Source organism: Suillus discolor, assembly GCF_016758755.1.
Source record: "Suillus discolor strain FC423 chromosome Unknown F5147scaffold_5, whole genome shotgun sequence".
In the NCBI taxonomy this organism is placed as follows: domain Eukaryota; kingdom Fungi; phylum Basidiomycota; class Agaricomycetes; order Boletales; family Suillaceae; genus Suillus; species Suillus discolor.
In genome coordinates this window covers 915,067-937,312 of record NW_024541252.1, presented here as the reverse complement: position 1 = coordinate 937,312, position 22,246 = coordinate 915,067, and the positions used below count along the sequence as shown (strand labels likewise).

General features: G+C 46.8%; 7 protein-coding genes across 7 annotated transcripts; 3 read left to right on the top strand and 4 right to left on the bottom strand.

Annotated features, from left to right (window-relative positions):
- Nucleotides 1-109: 109 nt before the first annotated feature.
- F5147DRAFT_672083 (TFIIE alpha subunit-domain-containing protein) lies at nucleotides 110-2,088 on the bottom strand. The gene is made up of 7 exons (XM_041435647.1): nucleotides 1,871-2,088; nucleotides 1,692-1,787; nucleotides 1,497-1,638; nucleotides 1,198-1,439; nucleotides 720-1,144; nucleotides 386-664; nucleotides 110-324 (listed from the first exon to the last, which is right to left on the bottom strand). The coding sequence occupies exons 1-7, from the start codon at nucleotides 1,981-1,983 to the stop codon at nucleotides 218-220; spliced, it is 1,404 nt and encodes a 467-aa protein (XP_041298172.1). The 5' UTR covers nucleotides 1,984-2,088; the 3' UTR covers nucleotides 110-217.
- A 2,733-nt stretch (nucleotides 2,089-4,821) lies between these two features.
- On the top strand, nucleotides 4,822-6,279 carry F5147DRAFT_672077 (uncharacterized protein). Its single transcript, XM_041435646.1, has 9 exons — nucleotides 4,822-4,907; nucleotides 4,958-5,142; nucleotides 5,200-5,315; nucleotides 5,370-5,431; nucleotides 5,508-5,563; nucleotides 5,601-5,620; nucleotides 5,678-5,903; nucleotides 6,065-6,125; nucleotides 6,201-6,279. Exons 1-7 carry the CDS (start codon nucleotides 4,856-4,858, stop codon nucleotides 5,901-5,903), a joined length of 717 nt encoding a protein of 238 aa, XP_041298171.1. The 5' UTR covers nucleotides 4,822-4,855; the 3' UTR covers nucleotides 6,065-6,125; nucleotides 6,201-6,279.
- Nucleotides 6,280-6,826: 547 nt separating this feature from the next.
- On the bottom strand, nucleotides 6,827-8,510 carry F5147DRAFT_833551 (uncharacterized protein). Its single transcript, XM_041443871.1, has 3 exons — nucleotides 8,413-8,510; nucleotides 8,097-8,350; nucleotides 6,827-8,044 (listed from the first exon to the last, which is right to left on the bottom strand). The coding sequence occupies exons 1-3, from the start codon at nucleotides 8,477-8,479 to the stop codon at nucleotides 7,073-7,075; spliced, it is 1,293 nt and encodes a 430-aa protein (XP_041298170.1). The 5' UTR covers nucleotides 8,480-8,510; the 3' UTR covers nucleotides 6,827-7,072.
- A 2,152-nt stretch (nucleotides 8,511-10,662) lies between these two features.
- Nucleotides 10,663-14,504, bottom strand: F5147DRAFT_768657 (uncharacterized protein; the record flags this gene model as incomplete). Its single annotated transcript, XM_041440993.1, has 13 exons — nucleotides 10,663-11,578; nucleotides 11,637-11,722; nucleotides 11,775-11,957; nucleotides 12,011-12,255; nucleotides 12,308-12,328; nucleotides 12,377-12,442; nucleotides 12,500-12,583; nucleotides 12,640-12,728; nucleotides 12,828-12,852; nucleotides 12,916-13,204; nucleotides 13,264-13,336; nucleotides 13,384-13,437; nucleotides 13,486-14,504. 13 exons carry the CDS (start codon nucleotides 14,502-14,504, stop codon nucleotides 10,663-10,665), a joined length of 3,150 nt encoding a protein of 1,049 aa, XP_041298169.1.
- A 203-nt stretch (nucleotides 14,505-14,707) lies between these two features.
- F5147DRAFT_306601 (lariat debranching enzyme, C-terminal domain-containing protein) lies at nucleotides 14,708-16,740 on the bottom strand. Its single transcript, XM_041429134.1, has 8 exons — nucleotides 16,620-16,740; nucleotides 16,378-16,568; nucleotides 16,241-16,324; nucleotides 16,071-16,192; nucleotides 15,937-16,022; nucleotides 15,382-15,882; nucleotides 15,001-15,331; nucleotides 14,708-14,951 (listed from the first exon to the last, which is right to left on the bottom strand). Exons 1-8 carry the CDS (start codon nucleotides 16,623-16,625, stop codon nucleotides 14,860-14,862), a joined length of 1,413 nt encoding a protein of 470 aa, XP_041298168.1. The 5' UTR covers nucleotides 16,626-16,740; the 3' UTR covers nucleotides 14,708-14,859.
- A 699-nt stretch (nucleotides 16,741-17,439) lies between these two features.
- F5147DRAFT_672059 (uncharacterized protein) lies at nucleotides 17,440-19,481 on the top strand. The gene is made up of 3 exons (XM_041435645.1): nucleotides 17,440-17,826; nucleotides 17,893-18,143; nucleotides 18,216-19,481. Exons 1-3 carry the CDS (start codon nucleotides 17,706-17,708, stop codon nucleotides 19,227-19,229), a joined length of 1,386 nt encoding a protein of 461 aa, XP_041298167.1. The 5' UTR covers nucleotides 17,440-17,705; the 3' UTR covers nucleotides 19,230-19,481.
- A 15-nt stretch (nucleotides 19,482-19,496) lies between these two features.
- F5147DRAFT_306505 (caspase domain-containing protein) lies at nucleotides 19,497-21,622 on the top strand. Its single transcript, XM_041429133.1, has 16 exons — nucleotides 19,497-19,750; nucleotides 19,802-19,887; nucleotides 19,941-20,001; nucleotides 20,061-20,123; nucleotides 20,178-20,215; nucleotides 20,269-20,319; nucleotides 20,375-20,411; nucleotides 20,465-20,521; nucleotides 20,571-20,597; nucleotides 20,648-20,847; nucleotides 20,905-20,976; nucleotides 21,026-21,044; nucleotides 21,093-21,138; nucleotides 21,189-21,372; nucleotides 21,428-21,448; nucleotides 21,507-21,622. Exons 1-16 carry the CDS (start codon nucleotides 19,633-19,635, stop codon nucleotides 21,531-21,533), a joined length of 1,107 nt encoding a protein of 368 aa, XP_041298166.1. The 5' UTR covers nucleotides 19,497-19,632; the 3' UTR covers nucleotides 21,534-21,622.
- The last annotated feature ends 624 nt before the right edge of the window (nucleotides 21,623-22,246 follow it).

The window sequence follows — 22,246 nt, the reverse complement described above, 5'->3', positions numbered from 1 at the left end:
GACCAAAGTAACAAGTTGCATCGGGAACAGGCCCTACTGAAGTCCTCTTTACATGGTCTGAGGGAGTTCGACTAATGCAAGGAAGGTGTGACCAACTCGAACGTTGGCAGTAGGACATCATACACGAGAATGCTTTTATTATCTTGAATCAGTACAACAATTATAGTGTTTCCCTTCATCGACCACTTAAATCCAGGGTAGCTTAAATAAATTAGGTCTACGACCGCGACTGCAAAACTTCGTAGTAAGCGGTATACTCGTCGGGCGTCATAAGTTCGGTATCTTCATCAGTGACTTCCGAAAATGGTTTCAAGACACCGTTAACTGCGAAGGCGGCACAATGATGAGGATACTAAAATCCTTGATGTAGAGAACGAAAACCCACCTAATACAGGGGTATCATCCGCCCCGTTTACCTCCATCATAGAATCAGTGATATCTGGCTCTAGTTCTGGGACATCGATTTTGGGCAACCTTGTCGCCGCAGCACCCTCGTCCTCTTTTGATCGGGACCGCTTCCTGTAATCATTTAGGGAATCTAGGTACTGCACAGAGGGTTTTTGATCATCCTCTTCCAACTCTTCGCTTCCGAGGCCAGATCTGGGCGTGTTCTGAGAGGAAACTGCATTAGAGGCCGCCAACGAGGCATAGTACTGATCGCAATCTGTATACCGTTAGATCATCATAATGACATAGAATTCACATCGCAAACGACGTACAATCCATCTCCTGGTTGATTTCTGGTTTCACATCTTCCGTCACTGCCGTTAGTTGAAGTAGACGCGGTTGAGTGCCGATAGTTCCAAGCCCTTTCAGAGCGTCGTCACTGGATACTGGCAGACCCTCGCCTTCTCTCGCCACAGCACGCGCACTCTCCTGCATACCAAGAGCTGTGAGATCTCCGGTGATAGTACTCTTCAAATGCCATGCTGGCAGAGCGTTTTGCTGTCGTTTTGCCGCTGCCTCGGCATCTCGTTCCTGCCGTCTCGTTGCTTCGTCTTTGTCCATTGACATGACTATGCCAACACCATCTTCTTGCCTCCCACCAGGTCCAGATCCTGCTATTTTCAAACCTGACACCTGGCCAGTCTTTTGCTTTTCGACATCACCAACATTATTCTTGACCCAAGTGGGAACATCGAGCCTACAACATAATGCGTCAGGAAGGATATGCGATTGATGTACTGAGACACGCACGCTGGAAGAACCATAGACTCTGTTTTTCTCAATCCTTCGACAACAAACCGCATCTGGTGGTTGAACCTCTGCATTCGGTCCTGACTCCCCCTGACGTTTTCCGCGTTCTCATTCTCCACAACTTCTGCGCGGCAGTCCTCGCACACAAATATTCCTCTCGAAAAATCCATTAGCTTGTCAACTTCTAATGTTGTGTACGACTTGCTACACTGCGGACAGATATAACCTTTGTTGTCAAGTTCCTTTAAACAGAACCATTAGTTTTAGTGGATGACGGAAAACAATGGGTCTAGACCGACATTACGGAGACCCGAGTCTATGATTCTCCGCATTTCTGCAATGCGCCATTTAACGACATCGCAAAAGTGCTTGTAGTCAATGTAATAGTACTGTCTTCCGACAGACCTCTGAGCCCCTTCCTTGAGCTCATTTTGGCGGTACCTTCAAAGTAAAATCAGATATGATTGCGGAGAAATAATCATGACTACACCTACACTTGCACCAGGCGGTCGTTCCCTAAAACAGCCATAAGTTTATTCAATTCTTTCGCCTGAAGGCCCATCCGCCCGGCCAGGTCGTCATCCTTGAGACTGGTGCCAAATTAGTGGTCATGGGTACACATCGTAGGTGAAAGGTTAACGGGCTCTGTTTCATCCACATTCTAGATACTTACACCGGATGACGGGCTAGCTGGTCCATGATGATAGTAAACTTTGGTTCATAGAATCCTCGGGAGACGTGTTGGACAAGAAGACGTAGCGACTCTTGGTCTTCTTTGGTCGCCATAGTGCTGTTTGAGCCCTCTGGAGTCTGCGACCGCGAGCGAGCTGAAGATTCCTAGAAGGCTGACTCAAGAGTCAAGAGCTCAAACAACTGCTTAATAAGCGTGTGGGCAAGTTATACAGCAACTTGACAGTGGCTCTTGTTGCTAATATTGTCACTACCATCTTGACAGTAAGTAATTCGACACACTGGCACACGTTCACGTCTTGGTCCAATTTGCGATGAGATAGGCGAAGCTGGCTGATAATTATACAGGATAAACTATCAATCTACCACGTGCATGGAGCCTCCAATTAATGATCGAGAAGTGCATGTTCCTTTTCGCACCATCTCTTGTCAGTTTTTTCTCAGATCTTTTGTCCATCTACTCTGTTGAAGATGTGGATGAATTACCGAACGGTTCACTACCATTTGTCCTCCTTCGAGTCGCTGAAATTGTGAATGTTGCATCCACTCATAATCATCGGCCCCCTTTTCGTTATTTCCTCTTCACATTATGTGTACTGCAGTTGTTTTGTTAACACCCCTTCTGCGCTTTCTCTCCCACACGTTTTACACTACGCATACTCTGCGTGTCTGCATCGTGCAACATTAATGCAGAGTCAGCTTCGACCCTATTCGACAAGGTCAATAAGTGCTATATTTGTACCTAATGTAAAAGTAGTAGTTCGTGTGCGAATGAATGTTGTGAGCTCCCTTAAATTTGCTGCTACATTCTAGGCTCTTTTACATGTATTTCTCAATTTATCAGCACTTCTGAACGTAGTCCTAGCACATTTAGTAAGGGTCATGTCTACCATCGCACCTACGTCGATTCGCGGCGTGTCATTAGAGCCATTTTGGCTTCTCCAAGTTTTATAGGAACGGGTTCCTTCAAGGTGCAGCTTAGTTTCGTTGCCAGTCATAAAGCTGAATAGAAAGCTCCTGTCGAATACCTGTCCAGTCATTTTCTTACCATGAAGAACAACGCGACCCAGGCATCCAGATAATTCTTCTGAAGCTTCGCTCCTTAACTCATGCCACGCTTGAACAGCACGAAACCCATGCCAATCGGCAGCTCAACGTAGCCGATACGTTTGGCCTGCGCCGGCTGATAGACGCACCACTTCTAGAACAACACTCGACAAATTCCAGAGTAAACCCTTGGCTCACCGGAAACAGCGCCGGCTTTGTCACCATTGCCTGCAGCAACCTGCAACGGGCAGTTCGGATCATGTGCAATTGTTGCGTAGTTTGCCCTGACATATGTTGTTCATTAGAAGAGAGTCGGTCCTAACTTGTGGGGCCTGGAGTTCGTGGTAACTTCTTCTCCGCATGTGTCGGACAAGCCGGTTGATTTTGCTGTATAGGAACCTTTCATAGTTCATTGAACTTCGTCTGATCGCATTGCGGTGTTGCTGGACAGTGTCAAGTTTAAGCTTGCTGTTTTAAGACTACAGGTTTGTGAACACACCATCCCAAGCAGCACTGCAGCGTAGAGACTTGAAGCGACCTGAGAGATAGATGATACCAGCCACCTGTGAGATCTTGAGACTTTGTATCACCAGTTGTGTTCAGGAGGTACATCAAAGAACATTCTCTTGATCCATGTTCTGACAAGCTATGTTTGGTCATAATTGAAACACTCATTGAAGGTGTCTACTCCGCAGTACAGCTGTGCGTCAAAGTAATGACAATCGTGAAGATACCTTCACCAATTCATCGTTTAACCATGTCATATGGTTCAAGTTATGATATCAGAGCAAGTGAAAAGTAGTCAAGGTCGACCAGGTCGAAGAATATTACTGTGGTAATTGGTGACTAGTGACTGGTGACAGCTTGTCTGTGACTCTGTGACTATTTTTTTTGACAAAACCATACTACGCCCGGCGTCGCCCACCGGTGGTTGCAAACTGGGCAGGTGCTTCCGTTTCTCATTACCGTCCTTGGAACTTGATTGGCGTTTAAACCTATCTATGTATGCAGTGCAGCGTCAAGGCTAAACGTAAAACATAGGCGATATCAGTACTGTGCGCTTCAGAAATCTTCACACTTCAATACTCATATGTCTGGACTCTGATATGCCTTCGGTACTATCGCGGACGACACCACATTTAAGGCTGTATATGCTGCCGACTCAGCGCGACTAGTAGATGACCGGCGACCTTGTTACCAATGCACGCGAAACGCTTTACAAGCCTTTCCCGTCCAAAGAAGGATTATTGTGTGCTATCACACTGCGAACCAGAAGTGGCGGCCGTTAAGCCTTTACTGCCTCGTCAGAGTAATCCTGTTAACGTCAGCAGTCACTCTGGGTGCTAGCCAGAGAACCCGCACAAAATTGGGCGCGGTGGGTGATACCTGGTATGGACAAACTTTGAACATGCAGTAAGCTTTGCGGCGTGCGCAGTGGTAAATGACATCGCTAGCTACTTGCGTTTTGACTCATCACAGATGGTTCTGGTCTCTGAAGTTCGCCGCAACGTACGTCACTTGTGTGGGGAGATCGGTCTTATCATCCTTGCCCTAACAGGTTATCATGTATACTGGCTTGGTTAGATTGCAAGATCTGGATAATTTTGTGGATTCCGACTCGGATGCCCTTTTCTCTCAGATTCGCGCGAACAAGTCTGCCTGCCTCTTGTGGATGGTGACCCTATTCGCAGCGCCACCGGTCGCCGCTGAAGCGCTGATACCTGACATCAATGAACTCGCCGTTGGATACATTATAGCGCGGGGACCTCACTACCACCCCAATTACTGGATAAGAAGTAAATATACTTCGTCTGACGGAGTGTCACAACAGGGCATCAACAAATTGAGAATTGCTACTTAAGGTGTGCGGAACTGAATAAAATATTCCCCATTCCCTACTTCACTCACTCATACCTGAGCAATGCTAACGTCATCTCGCATAGTTGCGGTGTTTGGAGCCACTGGGACTCAAGGCATGCTGATGTCGTTCATGCCCAAGTGTCTGGCTAACCAGAATCATCAGGCTTATCCGTCGTACAAACCTTACTAGCAGATGGTACATTCATACCGCGTGCAATCACTCGAAACTGCAGTTCGGAGAAGGCATTGAAGCTGAAGACTCTTGATGCCGAGGTTGCCCAAGCCGATTTATGGGACATCGACTCGTTGAAGCAAGCCCTATCCGATGTTGAGGCCGTCTATGGGTATGTCACGTTCGCTCCATTTCCCTCCGAAGGCATAACTTTTCACTACCTATTTTAACAGGTCACCGACGATTATGATCCCAAGAACTTCGCTCAAGGTCACAACAGCGAAATGCTATTTGGCAAGAATCTCGTTGACGCTGCTAAAGCAACGGGTGTTAAGTACTTCATTTGGAGGTGAATTTGGCTATTCCCTCTTGTAACTTTGGCCTCAATGCGTACCTTTCGCAGTTCTCTTCCGCACTGTACAAGGGTGTCCAATGGGAAGTATGCAAATGTTTATCACCTCGACAGTAGGTCTCCATTCGTCCAGCCCACGACACGGGCTAATTATAGCCAGACAAAGCCAACGTAGATGACTATCTCGAGAATCCAGCATACCCCATTCTATCTTGTACACCGGTAAGCAATTTTCCATTTTCAGCGTCTTTCGAGTAGTTGACGCCCATCATTCAAGGCTAGTTTTTGGAGAATCTCTGGAGGTAAGACATCCTGCAATAAAGCCTGCTTGCACATAGCTGATGCAAATTTTGTGGCAGGTACAATACTCTTGCGCATGTGCCGGATTCCGATCGCCTTGAGCTAACCGTGGCCAGATACAACGCTCAAACCCCTCAGTATTTCACGTGGGTCGAGCGGGACCTTGGCCGGTGCGCATTAGCGCTTCTCAAGCACTACAAAGATCCTCAATCAGAGGTTCTCTCCCGCACGTTCTATGCCGTCAGTGCAAAGTTGAACTACACTCAGCTTGCATCGATCCTCTAACAGGGTATGCGATCAAAATGCAGGAATCTGTTGATCTAATCTTCCTGCTACCGTTAGCGCTAGGAAAGTTAGTATCATTTGTGTCCTCCCCTACCACTGGAATGCAGATTCGTATATACTTTCTCTCTGATGCAGTACATGTACTCACATGTTGCATAGGAAAATGGACGACATGGTTGGTATCGTTCAGCATGATCAAAACCTTGATGCTGATGGTATTTTAATAGTATGATTTTCAGTCCGAGTCTGGACTATACCCGGATACCGCTATCCCTGACCCACATTTGATCAATTTAGGAGTGAAGTTCCATACTATGGAGGAATTTTCTCAGGAAATTAAAGGCAGAATCTTATTTCGAACAAAGATTGTTTTTTGTATGCATTCCTTGTCGATTCGTTCTCAAGACCAATCTATGATTATACAATAGCATGCACTAGCGCACAGGTTTGCTTACACCCGCGCAAGTCAAATGACATCCGATACTCGTGACTTTTTTGGTATGTAGTCTTTGCGCTAATTGATTGTGCACGCAAGTATTATTAAAACACCCGAACAGACGAATGAACGCTCAACTACGCATGATTCGGTTAGTGGGGTGTAAAAATATGGCACGAGATACTGTCGTAGCCGACTTGACATCGGGTTAGGAACTCAACGTCCAACATATGTCGGGTTGATCAGAAGCAGTTCAAAGTTAGTTCCGAATCCCACACGAACACTTCTATGCAATGCATTGGTGAGATATATGTCCGGAAAATATTTCTCCATGCAGCGGCCTGCCGATTCCTCAGCCTTGTGGTCGCATTATATATTAAGGGTTTCGCCAAGCAGGTGTAATATGTCGATGTCAGAGGTGTCTATGTCACTCCGTAGCAAATTTTCAGGACTCACTGAGGACTGGTGAATGATGCCCAAACATTGACGACGATGAGGTTCCCCTCCTGTTGAAGTATAGGTTTAATTTGTCCATGCAAACATGCGTCCAAGATACCGTGAAATGGAAATGAAGATTGTAACACTACACTATCATAGTCCTGCACAATATACAGTAGAGTCATGAGCTACTGCTATAGCAACTCACATGAGTCATGGTATGTATACACTGCATAAACAAAACAATTACATAAAATACCTTCGCAAAATATCCTCTGAAGTGATCCTACCACATTCAGGTGACGCATTCAGGCTCATATGCACGACATCCAACAACTTCCAGAAACTTGGTGCGCTCTGCCTCCCGACGGCACACAAGACTGTTGCCAGTACCCATACACTTCCCTTCAGCACAACCGCCTGAAGTGTGCAATGTAAATCCTATACTTGCTCCAAGAGCTCGTGAGGGATCTGCGAGACATGCGTGGCCATTATCTCGCCGTAGACGTGGTAGAAGCAGCGGAAGAGTCGAAGGGTTGGCAGCATAATCATAGATACGGGTGCGCTGGGCACAAGATAATGAAGGAGCGAGGACCGCAAGGATGTGGAGGCGTAGCTCCATAGGAAGATCGTAAAATGGAAACGATTCGCTGGCCAAATCACTGGTAGGGTGTTTGTTCGTGGATGAAAGAGAAGCCTTAGACCGAAGAATGAGTGTCCGGGAGTACTTTAGAAGACTCAATGCCTCCGTCTCCACTTGTCTTTTCCAATAAGCGTTTCGCCGGTGAAGCACTCGATGAAGAGCACGTTCCGCGTCCTTCCATGACACCTCCGTTTCAGAGGATAACAAATGTTCTGATTGTTGAATGTGAGAGTTGTCATTCGGGATTTCTGTGCCCGCTAGTTGGTTCGCGTACACTTCCACGTTCATGAGTGACCAGTTACCCATCTCGATCGCGCGAATAACTTCCCATACGCCCTTGATCCCTAGGTTGTTGCCACTACATTTGAGAGTGTGCAGGGAATACGCTCCGCCGGTATGCCCCGATGAAATCCACTCTGCGAGTCCAGATGCACAGCGGGCAGTTAGTCCCATGGCGTTGACATGCAACTCCCGAAGGCGGGGTGCCCTCAGGTGACGCAAGAAGATCTCAACGACAGCATCGCCAAGCTTATGGTTTCCTGTGAGCGAAAGGAACTCTAGTCGAGAGTGGTTTACTGTGGTAGCAAACCAGGCTAGAACATCAGCATCAGGTCCTATCGTGTTCTATGATAGCGTTCATACACTTTGCGAAACTGGAAAAAGGATGATCACTCACGTTTGCGAGCCACAATGTCTTCAGTACCACTTCATCCCCATTCACATAGTCCGCAATGTCGCGCAAACCCCGACAGCTTATATCATTATCATTGAGATGAATTTCCGATATCGAACTGCGATGTCGTGATGCCGCCGGAGACTTGAGGAATGCAAAGAGTGCAGATACACCGTCATCCCCTAGTCGGTTGTTGTTTAGCTTGAGCTTGGTGATTGACCGCGAGGAGCTGAGCTGAGAAATGATAGTGTGTGCACCTGTTCTAAACATTTAGATTTCTGTTCCGTTCGACTGGTAGAACCCCGCAGGACTCACGGACCTTGAATGCCTTCAAGAATCTCTTTGGATACTATGATAGAGCGGGAGGTGGGGATCGAAATTGCCATGAGGGTAATGGCGAGCAAGGGGGCACTTGGCAGCCGCAGGGAAGAAACGATCAACCTGACAACTCGATATTTAATATTAGGCTTTGGCTCGGATCCACTTCAAACTTCATTTTCAAACACGAGCTATCATCGCTATATGGCATATCAACTGACATCGCTTCTGTCTTGGGTTATCGAAATATGCCTATCCGGTCAAAGATTTGTATTCCGAGAAATACACATCTCACACAAATTCGGCTGATTTATATCAAGGCTCCAGCTTCTCTTCCTCCACAAAGGTTTAGCCAAATCATTCAACCTTGCAGATGCGTAATGCTAAGTTAATCTCACAGAGGATACAACGTGTCGCAGGATTGCAGAATCGATGTTGCATCATCTCCACGGTTCATACTGTAAAACCTTCACCTGATCCCAATGCCCACGAGCCAGTCCTCAGCCATCATGATATCATGCAAACTCCAGCCTCTCAAGGATTGGATTCATCCAAGTCGACTCTCATCCATTCAAATCCAGGCCAGTCGAATTGACTGGTCTTCTTGACCTGAAGAATCTTGAGACTCTTGACCACCGAGTCCTGTGTTAGAGTCTCCTACGAACAAAAGCTGATGTCACAAATTTCGATGTCTGGGACAAAACCGACGAGATTATATGTATGTCCCCCTCTCCCTTCAATTCATTCACGAATTTAAGCTGTATCTAGTAAAGTTCGGTGGGATTTGACCACTTCTTGTTATCCTTACAACGTCACTTGAGAGCTGATGGCAACCGCGACTATCTCGAGTTCAAATTTACGTGCCGTGCTGTCAACTACGCCACATCAATGAAACTTGACGCAAACTGGACAGGGTAGAAAGAACTTCAATCGGGGCATCATCTCGGTCGTTTTGGTTGTAGTCGCCGCTCAATAAAGTGACGCTTCTCCTTAACGAACGTATTGATAATCAGGACTGCCAACGATGAGATACAGCTTAGCTCACATTCCTCTCAGCGCCGATGGCCACATGCCCGTTCTTTTCGGAAACGCTACAAGGACCGGTTAGATGCCATTCTAATACTCCAAACAGTGCGTTATAGCATTATTCTGGCATAAATGATTGCTTGATGATAAAATTTTCTGTCCTTGACAGCACCGACAAGTGTAATCCTTTACTCCGCAGTATCCACAGTTCGGTTCTTGAAAAGCTTGTCACTTCAAGAGCGATACATCAATATCCCTCATCTCACCCTGCATCCATATCTGTGCCTGCCGCCCGACGATGATTCGCCTGCGGATTTGGAAAACCATAGTGCACTAAAATGGCGCATTACTTTTTAGAGGAACAAAATGCCGACTTCCAGGGCCCAAATACCTGTAATGTACTAATGGTTGATTGCTTACGCATCTGACCCAAATGGTGTTTGACTGTCATGATGACCTGTACCTCACTGCTGGTTCGTCTAGTGTATCTGCACGATTGTGCGGCGTCCTGTGGTGAAAACTAGGTACCAGCAGTGTAATATCACACGTAATAAAAAGACCTCGAAAACCTCGAGGACTGACAATTGGTGCATAGCGCCAGAGTCGGTGAAGTGGAATTTGCCCGACCCCAGCATCAAATACTGCCCTATATATCCTCCAAGTACACTACTTATTAGTACTTCAATAAACACCAAGTCACCTTGCCATGACCAAGCTGCTGTTGCGTCGTAGCTCCGTTTCTTTTCTTCAGTCTTCAGCTTCTATTTTTTAGTAATTCTCTTGCTTTTCGTTGTCCTCCCGTTTATGTTTCTGTGCCTCTAGAGCACAGGGCTCATAACCTATACGCTAGCGAATGATTAGTTCAGTATTGTATCCTTTGGACGATGTACATAACCCAAATACCGTAAGTGATTAGCTAAGGTGGTCAAGGGGATCGTTTAGCCTTTAAAAATCGTTAATCGTGCTGAAGCGCTCGTCATATAGTATGGAAGTTAGGAAGGACCTCTACAACGCATGGTGTCTATGATGAATCAAGATAATGAGATAGCGTATGAGAATGGAGAATGAAGCATCCAACAGCATCCAACATGAACTTATTAGTCAGTTGGTTTTTCTTCGTCTCAGCGGCATTTTATATGCGTGTGATCACAACTTTCCAAGGATGTTGAACCTTGAAGCTCGAACGACAACCACGAGCTTGACGGCCCTCATGTCCTTCACATTCCTACTCTTGGCACTCCTCTATTATGTCATCATGACCAGCTTCAAGTGTCGACTGCGGAGCCTCTGGCGCACGATGAAAATGGTCACCAGTGGCGCTTCTAGCATAGATTCTTGGAGGTGGCGTTGTGCTCGAAGGATGTTCGAGGTCCCGGGGCTCTTCGACCACTTCAAATAAATCAGGCAATATGGGCACCTCCGTGTCGGTGGCTACCGCTGCACTGTGTAATCCATGCTTGGACAAGATGCTTGTCGTGGTTGGGAGAACATCAGAATTCCGTGGTGCACTGGCCGGTGTTTCAACCATCCCTTCTGATGTAGAGCTTGGCAATGTGTCAAAGTGCACGGATAATGGGGCACTACCGTGCTCGCGGTGAGCCTCCGTGGTAGATTGATCCTGGAAATCTGTCTGGGTATTTTCTCGAATCTGTTGCAAAGAGCCTATGCGTGACAGAACAACTAGGTTGGTGTGTGAATCCGATAATGGCTGCACGAAGTTGCCAGCATGTGGTTGCTGAGGTACGTGTACCGAAGCGGTATGGTGGCCTAGCCGGACATGGGTGATAGGGGAGTCGGGACGATTTTCATGATTGTCTAGTTCTGGATCAGGTAAAGTTGTGATATAAGAGGTGATAGGCATTGGAATATCCGCCTCGGCAGAGGGACCAACAAGGTCGATTTGGCCGAGCGCAATGATTTGCTTCCAAGCGTTAGCCAGACGAGACAACAGTTCCTGGGTGATGTTTCCAAACAACCGCCAGATTAGCCGCCACGACCATATTGCTTCGTCCCTGGTTAGAATGATGCTGCTTAAAATCATCACCAATACGACCAGTGTCACAGAACCAACGATGCTCCTGGAAGTTTTATCTCCAGCTTTCCACCAATCGATCGAGAATGCCGCAAAGAAGAAGGCCATACTAATATATTGGTATCAGGGCCTCTGCCTATTACATTAAGGTGTAGACTCACCCCCACATCAGCAATGCCTTTGGGAGGCTATAAATTATAGCCAGCTTTTCCAGTCCGTGTTTTCTATTGTGAAGTCTTCCTAAAAATTCTGCCTGAACAAACTGCTATGAGAAATGTTTCAGTAATACGGTTGAATATACTGACCGCTTCCGTGGCTGTATTTTGTCCAGATGTTCGATCATGTGAGACAAAGAACAGGCCGACGACTATGCTCCCCAAGCTCGTCACCAAGGACATGTAGCTTGCCATTTGAATGGCATTTCTACCGCTTCTATCAACAGTGTTGATGGCGAGAAACCCGACGTTGGCATTGAGTAAGACAGTGGCCTGGCTCGACAATGATCACATGAAAGTTCATAACAATGAAAAGCTGGTCTTACCAAGAGGTTAGAGTCCTGAAGCTGCCCTTTGAATTTTAAGCAGAATTCTCGCCACCGTGCTTCGTAAGTAACCTCATCCACAAAAATCTTGTGCAGTTCTTGGACTTGAGCCACAGGGTCAAGCAACAGAAGGGGTGCGAGAATGATCATCAACGGTGATGGTTTATATGACCAACCATGGACCGATTGTTCAAATATCAGCCTCACACAATCTTCACCGTGATAATTCACAAAGCGATTATGAACTTCAAAATGACCGTGAATTACAGTTAGATGTATAAATGAGAAAGCACTCACTGAACGTATACATGATGCGGCCTTAAATGATGGTCAACAGAATAGATCGAACTCAGGCTCAGGCCTCACCAATGACAATAGCAGCGTGACCTCGTCGCACACTCTGATGCGCAGGGGCAGTCTGAGTGGTATGGACTATGAAAAAATGGGATTGGCATATGGCGCCCGTAAGAAGGTATCAAAGTAGCATACCCTTGATTTTGTCAACCACAGAAAGATGATCCTTGAGTTCAATGGCGTCAAACGCCGCACAAGACTGCAGCGATGTTAAGTGGTCTACTCATTGCGACCATATGCATCAATCAAATTATCAGATCGAGGAGAGCACTGACCACATGTCGCATGTACCAACATATCATTGAGTTCATCGACAATGTCTTGTGTAACCGGACACAAACCAGGAAAATAATCCCAATGTTTCCTACATTGTATGTCAATTTACTTGCATATGACCTAGAATTTCATTAGAAATGGGACAGTAAAGTATATATGCCGTGCGAACCTTTACCGGAACACACACCAGTATTGCGCTTCAACGGCAAGCCCTGGTTATGAAAACAAGGATAAACCGTCAGATCTGGTTCTCCTTAGAACTATTAGCTACCCACATATATGTGAGAGGTTGTTGATGCCTTTACATTCTGAGATAATATCTTCGGGATTAAAGTCATCTAACCAAAAGAGGCATCTGTCGTGGTGATTGACGAAATAATAGCAACAGATGACAGAGTCGCCACCAAAGGTCTTGGGCTCAACCACGAGGTCCACCTGCTCCATGTCGAGCGAGAGGTTCCTGTCCTCGATGGTCTGCTGCAGTTCGTCCAGCAGATAGTGCATGAAGTATTCGATGTCATCGCGTATATCTGCTTCACAAACATTCATGTCTGTGAATGTTCTCTGCGCATTATAGCTCCAAATTAGGTGTCAGTCGTCAATAATGCATGAATTTGACGCACCGTTTCTTGGTTCACAAAATAACGAGCGCCCTCTGGGTGCATAAACGCAGTCCATCCTTCGGGCACATCCATGCTTGAAAAAGTTGAGGTGCGGCGACTGAAAGTCATAAGATAACTTACTCAGGTGCAGCCAATGTCAAAGCATGGATGGTAAAGCTGGTGACCTTGTACTCTCTTTGGAAAGGTCAGCGCTTGGGTAAACGAAGGCAGACTAATGTTTACCGGTAACGGCACCTGCCATACCTCTTGACATCATCCGGAACCATAGAGCTTAGCTCCGGGCCGTCATAGACCATGACGACCTCTGAGCCCGGTACCTGCTCATTGTTGCCGGGGGGAGCAGTGTAATGCACATGATGATCTAAACCGTGACCTGGTATCGGCACAGCCTGGGCAGACGAATCCAATGGAGTATAAACCGTATTCCGGGATCCGTGGTGTACATCGGCGATACTATAGATGCTACTCGGGCGAGACGGGCGAGAATGGTCAGTTCCCGTGTGTGCTCGATATGCAGCTTGTCGGGCTTCCGAACCAGCAATTGATCGTGTAAAAGAGTGACCCGTGCTCACCGAAACACGACTACTGGACGCGTGTAGGGAATAGGACATACCAGGCGCCAAATGCCTCATGGATGGCGTGCGCATTGTATTCAAAGAATGAGCATCGTCCATGTATCCTCGTGGTCGTGAATGTATCGTGGACAGTTCATGGTGGCCAGAAAGGCGCGAAGGGCCTGGACTGCTGGGCTCCTGCAATGCGCCGTCCTTGAGGAATGTCTTGCTTTTCGTAGAACCCTCTTCCATACGCAGAGACAGGTGTGAACTTGACACAGGGCCTTGATGGAGCCCATCTGTGTGAGTGGCACTAGTGTATCCTATCGTTGTTGGATTAGGGTCCAACGGAGGCATCCCTGTACTCTTTCGCAAAGGTAAATGGGATCCTGTGTAAGGATCGTCTGAGGGCGATGGTGGCTCTCCAGCTTCCCGCCCCATTTGACCAGGCGGCAGAAGACTCGGGCAAACACATGAACCCTCTCCTTTGATATCCTCTTGAGATCGTGGGGGCACCCCGCTGGCAAAACGAGTGATCAATCTCCGATCACCGAGCTTCAAATGACGTGCTACAAAACGATGCAGTGAAGACAAGACGACGAAGAATAAACTCGCAGAGCGACGTGCAAGCCGTGAAAGCCATTTCTTCAATATGTTGAGAATGTGGGTGAAACGATCTGTGATCATGGCGGGCTATTGCACAGTAGTACAGTTGCAAGTGGGGGAAGGAAAGAAAAGAACAGGCCATCATGCCACATTTATCCAACGCCACAGCCTCAAGGCGCTTATTACGCACTTGCTGTACTGGAGCTTCGAGAAAGTAAAATTTATCTCATGAACATGTAAATCGGAGTGGTCCATCAGAAACGCAACCTTAGCATGGCAGCGAGAGTACTGCAGGGGAAGCGAGGACGAGGATAACTGTGCAATGTGATATTAAGTGCCTGGTGTGATGAAGGAACATAATTACATGGCGTGGGAGGATAATACTAGACCCTGGGTAGCGCTCGCATATTTCTATGGAAGGCTATCAAGAGGCTTCTTAGGCCCGATTGTCCGAAGAGAAATCGATCACGTTTTGAATGCCAAGCATATCGCAAAAAGCGGTAGTCTGAGGATTAGTGTACCAAGGTGCTGCATAACCAATGTCAGCGAATATATCTCGACGAATTAGTACTCTCACGTTGTTGATTCTTTTGAGCTCCTTCACTTCCAGGACCAGGGGCGCTCTGCACGAATGTCTGGCAATCTAAAATGGTTCGGACGCCAGGTAGAGGGACATCGGAAGAATTCGCTTCGTTATTGTGCACATTGGACTTGACCCACACCATCTCTTCAGCAACCATCGCACGAGCTGTTGCTTCATCGGGATAATCTGCTTGACGCCGCCTCGTGGAGAAGAATGGGTGAAAAGCGCGTGATATTGCCAACCATTCCGGATCGAAGGTTAACTTCGGTATGCAGCGTTGTCCAGGCATGGTAGATTCATCCGATGCGGTAGGCACATCGATGACCTATATTAGAAACGATCGGAATCATGCCCTATCGACACAGAGCCACATACCTCCATAAATTCTCGTTTTGGAAGGCATTTATCCAATGCGAGGAAGTTCGTCACAGATGGCTGTGGCCGATAAGCAACGGGAGGCGGTTGTATAACTTCCTCCTCTTCCTCTTCTAGAGTTATTTCATCAGGATTGTGGGAAGTCGTTTGCAAACGAGAATCTTCAATTGGAGGATTCTGATATTCAACTGCATCGAAATCATCATCTGCAATTGCTATTTCATCTGGGTTTTGTGGTGGCGAAGTAGTGGGCAGAGAATTTGATCCGATACCGGATTGTTCATGCTGTACTGTAGCCTGAAAGCGAACATGCAAGTGCGCTGAAAACCACCATTCTGGTTTCAGTGTCCGCAAGAGCCCCATTAAAGGAGGGGAACCCAGGTTGCCCGTCTGTACATCCTGTCTGAAAAATGGTTTGCGGCGAAGTAGGCCCTGAGTGTCACCATGTCGCTCAATGTATTGGGGCCAATCATGAGAAAGGAAGATATCCGGGGAGGATAGCTGTGATGTATCCAATGTGAGATCAAGAACTCACAAAGACTAAAATTCACGCACCAAAGACAGACGACGAACGTTAAATTCCCTGATGTGATATATGCTTCGCATGGTGCCATTATCGTAAGGTAATCTTTCGTAAAAACCTGCGTGTGTTTAATGTGGAGAATCCGAGAACATGATTGGAGAATCACCTAGACTGAAATCATTACTTTTGAAAATTCCAGACGCACCAGCGATACGGATACCGTTCACTTGGATGCACCCGGCATGCCCAAGGAAGTATATGTTTGGTGCAAGCCACCCACCATGATACCTGTGAGAGTAAATAAGGATACAGGTAGCGCGCGGAGCGGATGCGTACAGTTCTGACATGTAATTTGATGCCTCGTGATTTCCGCCTATTACGATGGTAAGCACCGGAGCAATCTTTTCTCCTGTATAGTATCTAGAGAAAAGTGGATCAATGCATGTTTATGTCAACTAGGTATTGGCACGTACTTGTGGAAATCACCTAGCTGCCTATACTTCTGCGGGACAGCCATGCATTGCATGTCTCTGTGATTGCGAATAGCTTGAAAGTCCCCGCACATAAGAAGTAAATCCACGATATAGTTGTGCCTGGTCTCTAGATCACGTAGGTGCTGGTATATCGCGTTCAGTGCGCCATGGCTGCATCCCTCCACTGCAATCTATTAGAATGAGTCAGTGGATTATTACTATGACCAGTGGCAAAACTCGACCTTCATGGCCTGAAAGAAAGTGAAGGCTCCTTCTTTGAGATTGACCAAGTATTCTGAAACGATTATCTTCCTTCCTCTATGAGGTCACGATGAGACTGAGTCACTCGGAAGGTCTGTGGCTGTGCAACTCTTTTTGTACTCAAGTGAGGACAATGAATATATCTAATTAACTAAGCATGAATTCGTACTACTTATGGTTAAATGTCAGTGAAATTCGGACCAACGCCCAAGCTTGCACCTGAGATCATCGACAGAAATCACTGAAAAGTTCGGTGTCCTTAGAATGAGCGATATCGATGGATCCACCCGTCAACGCGTTCCGTCTCAGACAACGACGCTGATTGACGCCAGACCTGGGGAGTTGATTTCCGTTCATTTGAAGAATAAATGGCTCGCATCCTGCGGTTCTCATAATGTATCGGCATAAATCAATGTATTTCAAGCAACAAATTAGCTATAAAAATCAAAATAGGTCACTCGCATGTACGCATGTTACCAGTTCCTCCTTCCTAACACACAAATAAGTGTACAATAGGGAGCAATGCGTGTCGCTGCCATTGTATAGGATATATTGTCAGAAAGATGCACAAGAGCCTGAGCAACTGAGTTGGACACGTTGCGAGAGGCATGCCACATGTGTACTAGTCGATTCGTGATTGTCCAGACCAGCCTCAGAAATGTGCCATATCCTCGATGTCTTCACACAGATAGAGACAAATCGGTCCAAAGTCTCTGAATGTAGATAATTAAGGAATTCCAGAGGGAAGACGGATGTATTTTCGGCTAGGATTCAAAATAGCGGGGGGCAAACAAAACCCAAACCGAGAACTTCTGGGAGGCTGTTGAAAAGCTGTACATGTTCAACGTTCAACTTGAACCTGAATTGTTTCGAGCTCAATGTGTGGTTCTGGTATATTCTGATGGAATATCAGGCTTAGGATCCGACGGACAAGCCCGGTGAGTACAACGAGACAGCGCCTTCAATAGATCGACTCTCACCCGGGTTACCGTCTCCGCTCTCAGAAGTATGTAAACCACAGTGGAAAATGCGATCGGGTCTCCCTCGACCATCTCCTACTTATTATCATGCACTTTAGGCTATCTTCCCAGAAAATTCGACATCATTATGATGATGATCCGGCCACTGTTCGTTCTGTCAATCATCAGCGCTTGAAGAGCGTCAGCGCTAGACTTGCATCAACCATCGGTGAGCACTGAGCGCCTTTTGTTCATCGCTTCTCCATGGTCTGAATAGCCGCTGACGTTCTGGAAGCTGCAAGGAATATCATCAATGCTATACAGCGCCGTGAGATTGTCCATAGATTGGATATCGGCAACAGTTCAATGGGCGATGAGGGTTGCGTACAGCTTTTCAACTTTCTAGACTCTCCTGCTGGTCGAACATGCAAAAACAGCCTCACAGAGCTGTACCTCACAAGGAACGGTATAGGTGGAAAGGGTCTACTTGCTGTATCAAAGTTCATCAGGGACAATGATGTGCTCAGGGAACTATGTTTGTCCGGTGTGAGTACGGAAACCTCCGGCGTTATCCTGTTAAAGTCCCTCAAATTGACACTTTCCTCGTGATTAACGCAGAACCCATTATCGACCGATGCGGATGTCATCGCACAATTTGCCACTGCACTGAACAGCTCGAGACTGTGCACGCTCCAGCTGATCCATAACGGCACTCTCTCTGACACCTTCATTCGAGCATTCCTTCCCAGCCTCAACGCACGGTATCTGCGTCAACTCGGCCTTTCTGCCACCAATATTACCCGCGTTGTGGTCCCTACCATCATTGAATATGTCGCGTCGCCGCGTTGCAGACTGGACCAATTGCAGTGCAACGCGAACAGCCTGACACTGCCCGGTGCGCGTGAAATCATCAACGCTATCGAGCATGAGAATTACAGCCTTTTCAAGGTCAATCTTGATGACCTGCATATTGATGAGTATGATGGCGATGGCGAGGAGCGCACTCTTGCGTGGCAAGAGGGTTGGCGGATTTTAAACAATACATCCCAGAGGAACTTGAAGAAAAAAATCCGGGTGAAAAAGCAAGCTGTCGCGCTGTTGCTGTACAGCCGTGCATTGTTCCTTCGGTCGGGCATGCGGGACCTACACGGCGGTGCTCTTCTTGACTTTGCTTCTGTTTCCGCCCTCGATCGACTTTCCGCAGGTGTCAAGTCAAATATCATTTCCGCGCCCTCGATGTTCTTCCAACTGCCTGAGGAAATACAGCAGGAAGTCATCGCTTTACTAGCACCGGATCTATCTCACCGGCAGCGTATCCGCGTTGCTGCATTTGGCGCCGATTTTCGCACGCTTCCACAACTGGATGAACCACGTCTTGAACAAGCGAATGCGGTACATCTCCCGGCGTTCATGCGAGCAAGTGTCATCCGGCAGACTAGTGCCACCGCCAAAGTACCACATGAAGGTTCGTGGAAACCTCCAGCGTGGTGGGAGTGTGCGTGCCCTGAGGAGAAGCGTAGAAATTGCCGAACTCTCCACCGCTGGGAGAGAGAGAGGCGAGACGTGTGGCTGACGCGTGTTAGATGCGACGTTTGGGAACCTGAATTTGCTACGCGAGGCGCAGAACTTTGATCGCGACTGGTTCGGACTCGTTTCTGCTCCTGGGACTTGTTAACATCTCAACGATCGTAAGCAGGTCGTTATTGTGCACCGATATTTAGGTAATTTGTGTATGTGTATGCCATCCTGTATGTCCTGGAAGTTTCGTGGTATATCTCTGCTCTACAGCTCTTGAGATAAGCTGTGCGCTGCTGTGTCTCCTATGCAAAGTACATAAATTTCAAGTTTGCTACTCACTATCCTCAAGTCATCTCTTCATTCCCCTTGAATCTCTGACTCGACCGAGTTACCCAGTTCTAGGACCTTAAATTATTGTGCTCGACAGCACATACTATCCAGCAGCCGGCATATTTGACTCAGCATCTTGAGCCCAAGCCTATCAGTCTTCAGCCTCGTTCATCAGTGATCAGTTTAAATGTCGGGTGAAGGAATACAAAGGGCACTCCTTATTGCTGTGGAAAGGGTATCCGGTTTCCCCAACCTCCCTCAAGCGCACATAGATGTGATAAAAATGAGAGACTTCCTCGTAAAGTGTATGTATATTTTATGATGGAAAACATCGTCGAATTAATTTGTTGCTGCAGTTCGTGGCTACCGCCCAGAAAACATTGTCACCATGATGCATCATAACAGTGTTCCGACAAAGTTATATCCCAGCAAAAAAAACATGGTGAGCATCCTGAATTACGTATTTTCCATGGCCTATCTAATCGTAAAGCACAGCTGCGTGAGATTGACGTTATGGTCAAACATACATCCCAATACGACCGGATGTTTTTCTATTGTAAGCAAGCTCTTACGTTAACGCAAAGCGCTAATGATTAATGATTGATAATCCATCAGACACCGGTCATGGCGATCAAGTGACTTGTCAACACAACTCTGAATCCGACAACAAAGATGAAGGTAGGGTCACTTCCAGCTTCTTTGCTTTAAGCTTTGTTAAAATATTCCATAAAGCCATCCTTACCTACACGGGAAAGCGCATCATTGATAATGTAAGCTCCATGTCATGATCATCGTCTGGTTCGTGATGCTGAACGACTCCAAGATATTGAAAGAACATCTCGTTGATCCATTGCCTCAAGGCGCCAAACTTTTCGTGCGTGTTCCTATTGGATCTTTAAGTCCTACTAATGATGTTGTCTGGTAAACAGGCGCTGTGGGATTGTTGCCACTCTCACACAGTGCTGGGTGCGTCAGGTTTAAAGTTCGTGTTCGTTTTTGCACTAATGCAAGCTTCAAAGATTTGGAGCATTCCAACTGCAACGGATTATGGCGGAGGCCCCTCAAAGTCTTGTCAGGTGAGAGCTATATTCTATTGCGTCTCCGAGTCGATACTGATGATTTCAGGTCTGGCAAAGAAAACCAAGACTCTCGGTGGGTATTCTGTTACTCTGTTCGTCATCACTTCAATATTCGCCCCACAGGAAAGAGGCTCAGCTCCAGCATCTCGATGGATAGTTGGGAAGGCCGTTTCTCGTCAAAGGACGACTCTCAATCAAGAAATGTATCATCGGAAACTGATGGCATGGACATCTGCAGAGTGTCTTCTCCTGACTCATACGTACCTCCATGTACATTCAATTGCCCTATGACGCCCCCCGAGAACCAAGCCATGGCCTGTGTTGTGCGTTTTTTTCTTAATGATGTATTCTGACATATTCTAAAGTCGATGCCCCCCAAGGTTTCCTTATCTGCATGCAAGGATGATGAGTTGGCATATGACGACAACGTTACGGGTGAAACTGTGACAAAGGTAGGATACAATCTTCTAAGCATTTTTAGCCTGACTGATGTTCGCTTAGTTCTTCATCGAGTACCTCGGTGAGAAACATATCCAGAGAAGAGAACTATAGAACTCATCCTCTCTAGAGCGTAATCCCAGACCTTCTTATTGCGAGCTACTCTCCCACATACGGTGGGTGGCACTTTTCTGTCTTCTGCGTTGCGCTGATGAGCATCTCACAGGGAAAAAATCTATGGCATTACTCGCAGACGTATACAGATGGCAGGCGAGACAACCTACCACCCGCATCATCTACAGAGACTATCGGAAAATGAAGTCTCAATCGAGGATTGGCGCAAATGCGATCCCCATAACCACAGCGATGACGGAAACGACACTTCCACTTTGAGCTCTCAGCAGCCTTCGGTGGGTTCGCTGTTTCTTCATCCTGTTCGCCATACTTAGCCTGTTTTTTGTGCAGTATTCGAGTCACTACCGCCTGGTGAGTATATTAACGTGGCTTGTGTGCTTAGTATCATGCTCATGCTCATGTGATCCAGGATATGTCGCAAATCGTTGAATTATGAAGCACAAAACGGACTGTATTGCCTGGCAACGCTACTACGGTGGTTGATGACATTTACCTTATAATTAATTTAGTATTAACTTGTTCGGGAGGACTTTCAGAGGACTTTCCCTTCTCACATCCTGGCTTCGAGCAAATACCACTTATCATTTCCACGACAATACGATGTTACCCTACATTAATAGCTATACACACCAGAACCTGTCCTTTTATATTCTACTTGACAACTTGCATGTTCTGATTCATAACTGCCATTGCTGCCACAACTCTTGTTCGAGTATTGTGAGTCATGATGTCGGGCAGCGACGAACCCACCAGCCGTCACATCGAGTAACCGAGTCGTAGCAACTGCCTCTGGGATTGATGTAGTGGATGTAAAGCCATAAACATAGGTAGCAAAACCTAGTGATGAAAAATGGCGAGCAGCAAGCGGAAGAGGTTCATGAGCATGAATGAGCATATTAGGTGTGTGATCGAGGCGCAGCTACTCCTACAGGCAGCATGTGCAAGGTGAGAGTGGACGAGACGAACTTGAAAGCTAGCGCTGCCGGCACGCATGAGTCATCCCAGAGAATAGAAAATTCAAATTACTTATGACTTATATAAGCAATCGTTTATTACGCAGTCAGCCAATTTTATATCATTTATCGTTTATTGAAATACGTTGGGGCGTCTTTCGCGCGAGTCCGCGGTAACTTCGAGCCTCGAACTTGT

Bases quoted from the DNA above. Each gene is read 5' to 3' on its own strand.
- F5147DRAFT_306601 (XM_041429134.1), bottom strand. The intron at 16,193-16,240 runs GTACGCATCCGC...TTACTCTCACAG, and splicing joins TCAAATTACATGTCAGAACT to GTATCATGGTGGGTGGCTTG. The intron at 15,332-15,381 runs GTATGTGGCTCT...TTTCTAATATAG, and splicing joins CAAAACGAGAATTTATGGAG to GTCATCGATGTGCCTACCGC.
- F5147DRAFT_672077 (XM_041435646.1), top strand. From the start codon at position 4,856: ATGCTAACGTCATCTCGCATAGTTGCGGTGTTTGGAGCCACTGGGACT. The intron at 5,432-5,507 runs GTAGGTCTCCAT...GACTATCTCGAG, and splicing joins AAATGTTTATCACCTCGACA to AATCCAGCATACCCCATTCT. The intron at 5,621-5,677 runs GTAAGACATCCT...ATTTTGTGGCAG, and splicing joins TTTTTGGAGAATCTCTGGAG to GTACAATACTCTTGCGCATG.
- F5147DRAFT_833551 (XM_041443871.1), bottom strand. From the start codon at position 8,479: ATGGCAATTTCGATCCCCACCTCCCGCTCTATCATAGTATCCAAAGAG. The intron at 8,351-8,412 runs GTCCGTGAGTCC...TGTTTAGAACAG, and splicing joins GATTCTTGAAGGCATTCAAG to GTGCACACACTATCATTTCT. The intron at 8,045-8,096 runs GTGAGTGATCAT...ACGCTATCATAG, and splicing joins AGACATTGTGGCTCGCAAAC to AACACGATAGGACCTGATGC.
- F5147DRAFT_672059 (XM_041435645.1), top strand. From the start codon at position 17,706: ATGCACTTTAGGCTATCTTCCCAGAAAATTCGACATCATTATGATGAT. The intron at 17,827-17,892 runs GTGAGCACTGAG...ACGTTCTGGAAG, and splicing joins TAGACTTGCATCAACCATCG to CTGCAAGGAATATCATCAAT. The intron at 18,144-18,215 runs GTGAGTACGGAA...TGATTAACGCAG, and splicing joins GGGAACTATGTTTGTCCGGT to AACCCATTATCGACCGATGC.
- F5147DRAFT_306505 (XM_041429133.1), top strand. From the start codon at position 19,633: ATGTCGGGTGAAGGAATACAAAGGGCACTCCTTATTGCTGTGGAAAGG. The intron at 20,002-20,060 runs GTAAGCAAGCTC...ATAATCCATCAG, and splicing joins CGACCGGATGTTTTTCTATT to ACACCGGTCATGGCGATCAA. The intron at 20,124-20,177 runs GTAGGGTCACTT...TATTCCATAAAG, and splicing joins ATCCGACAACAAAGATGAAG to CCATCCTTACCTACACGGGA.
- F5147DRAFT_672083 (XM_041435647.1), bottom strand. From the start codon at position 1,983: ATGGCGACCAAAGAAGACCAAGAGTCGCTACGTCTTCTTGTCCAACAC. The intron at 1,639-1,691 runs GTAGGTGTAGTC...TTTACTTTGAAG, and splicing joins AACGACCGCCTGGTGCAAGT to GTACCGCCAAAATGAGCTCA. The intron at 1,440-1,496 runs GTCGGTCTAGAC...TTCTGTTTAAAG, and splicing joins TAGACTCGGGTCTCCGTAAT to GAACTTGACAACAAAGGTTA.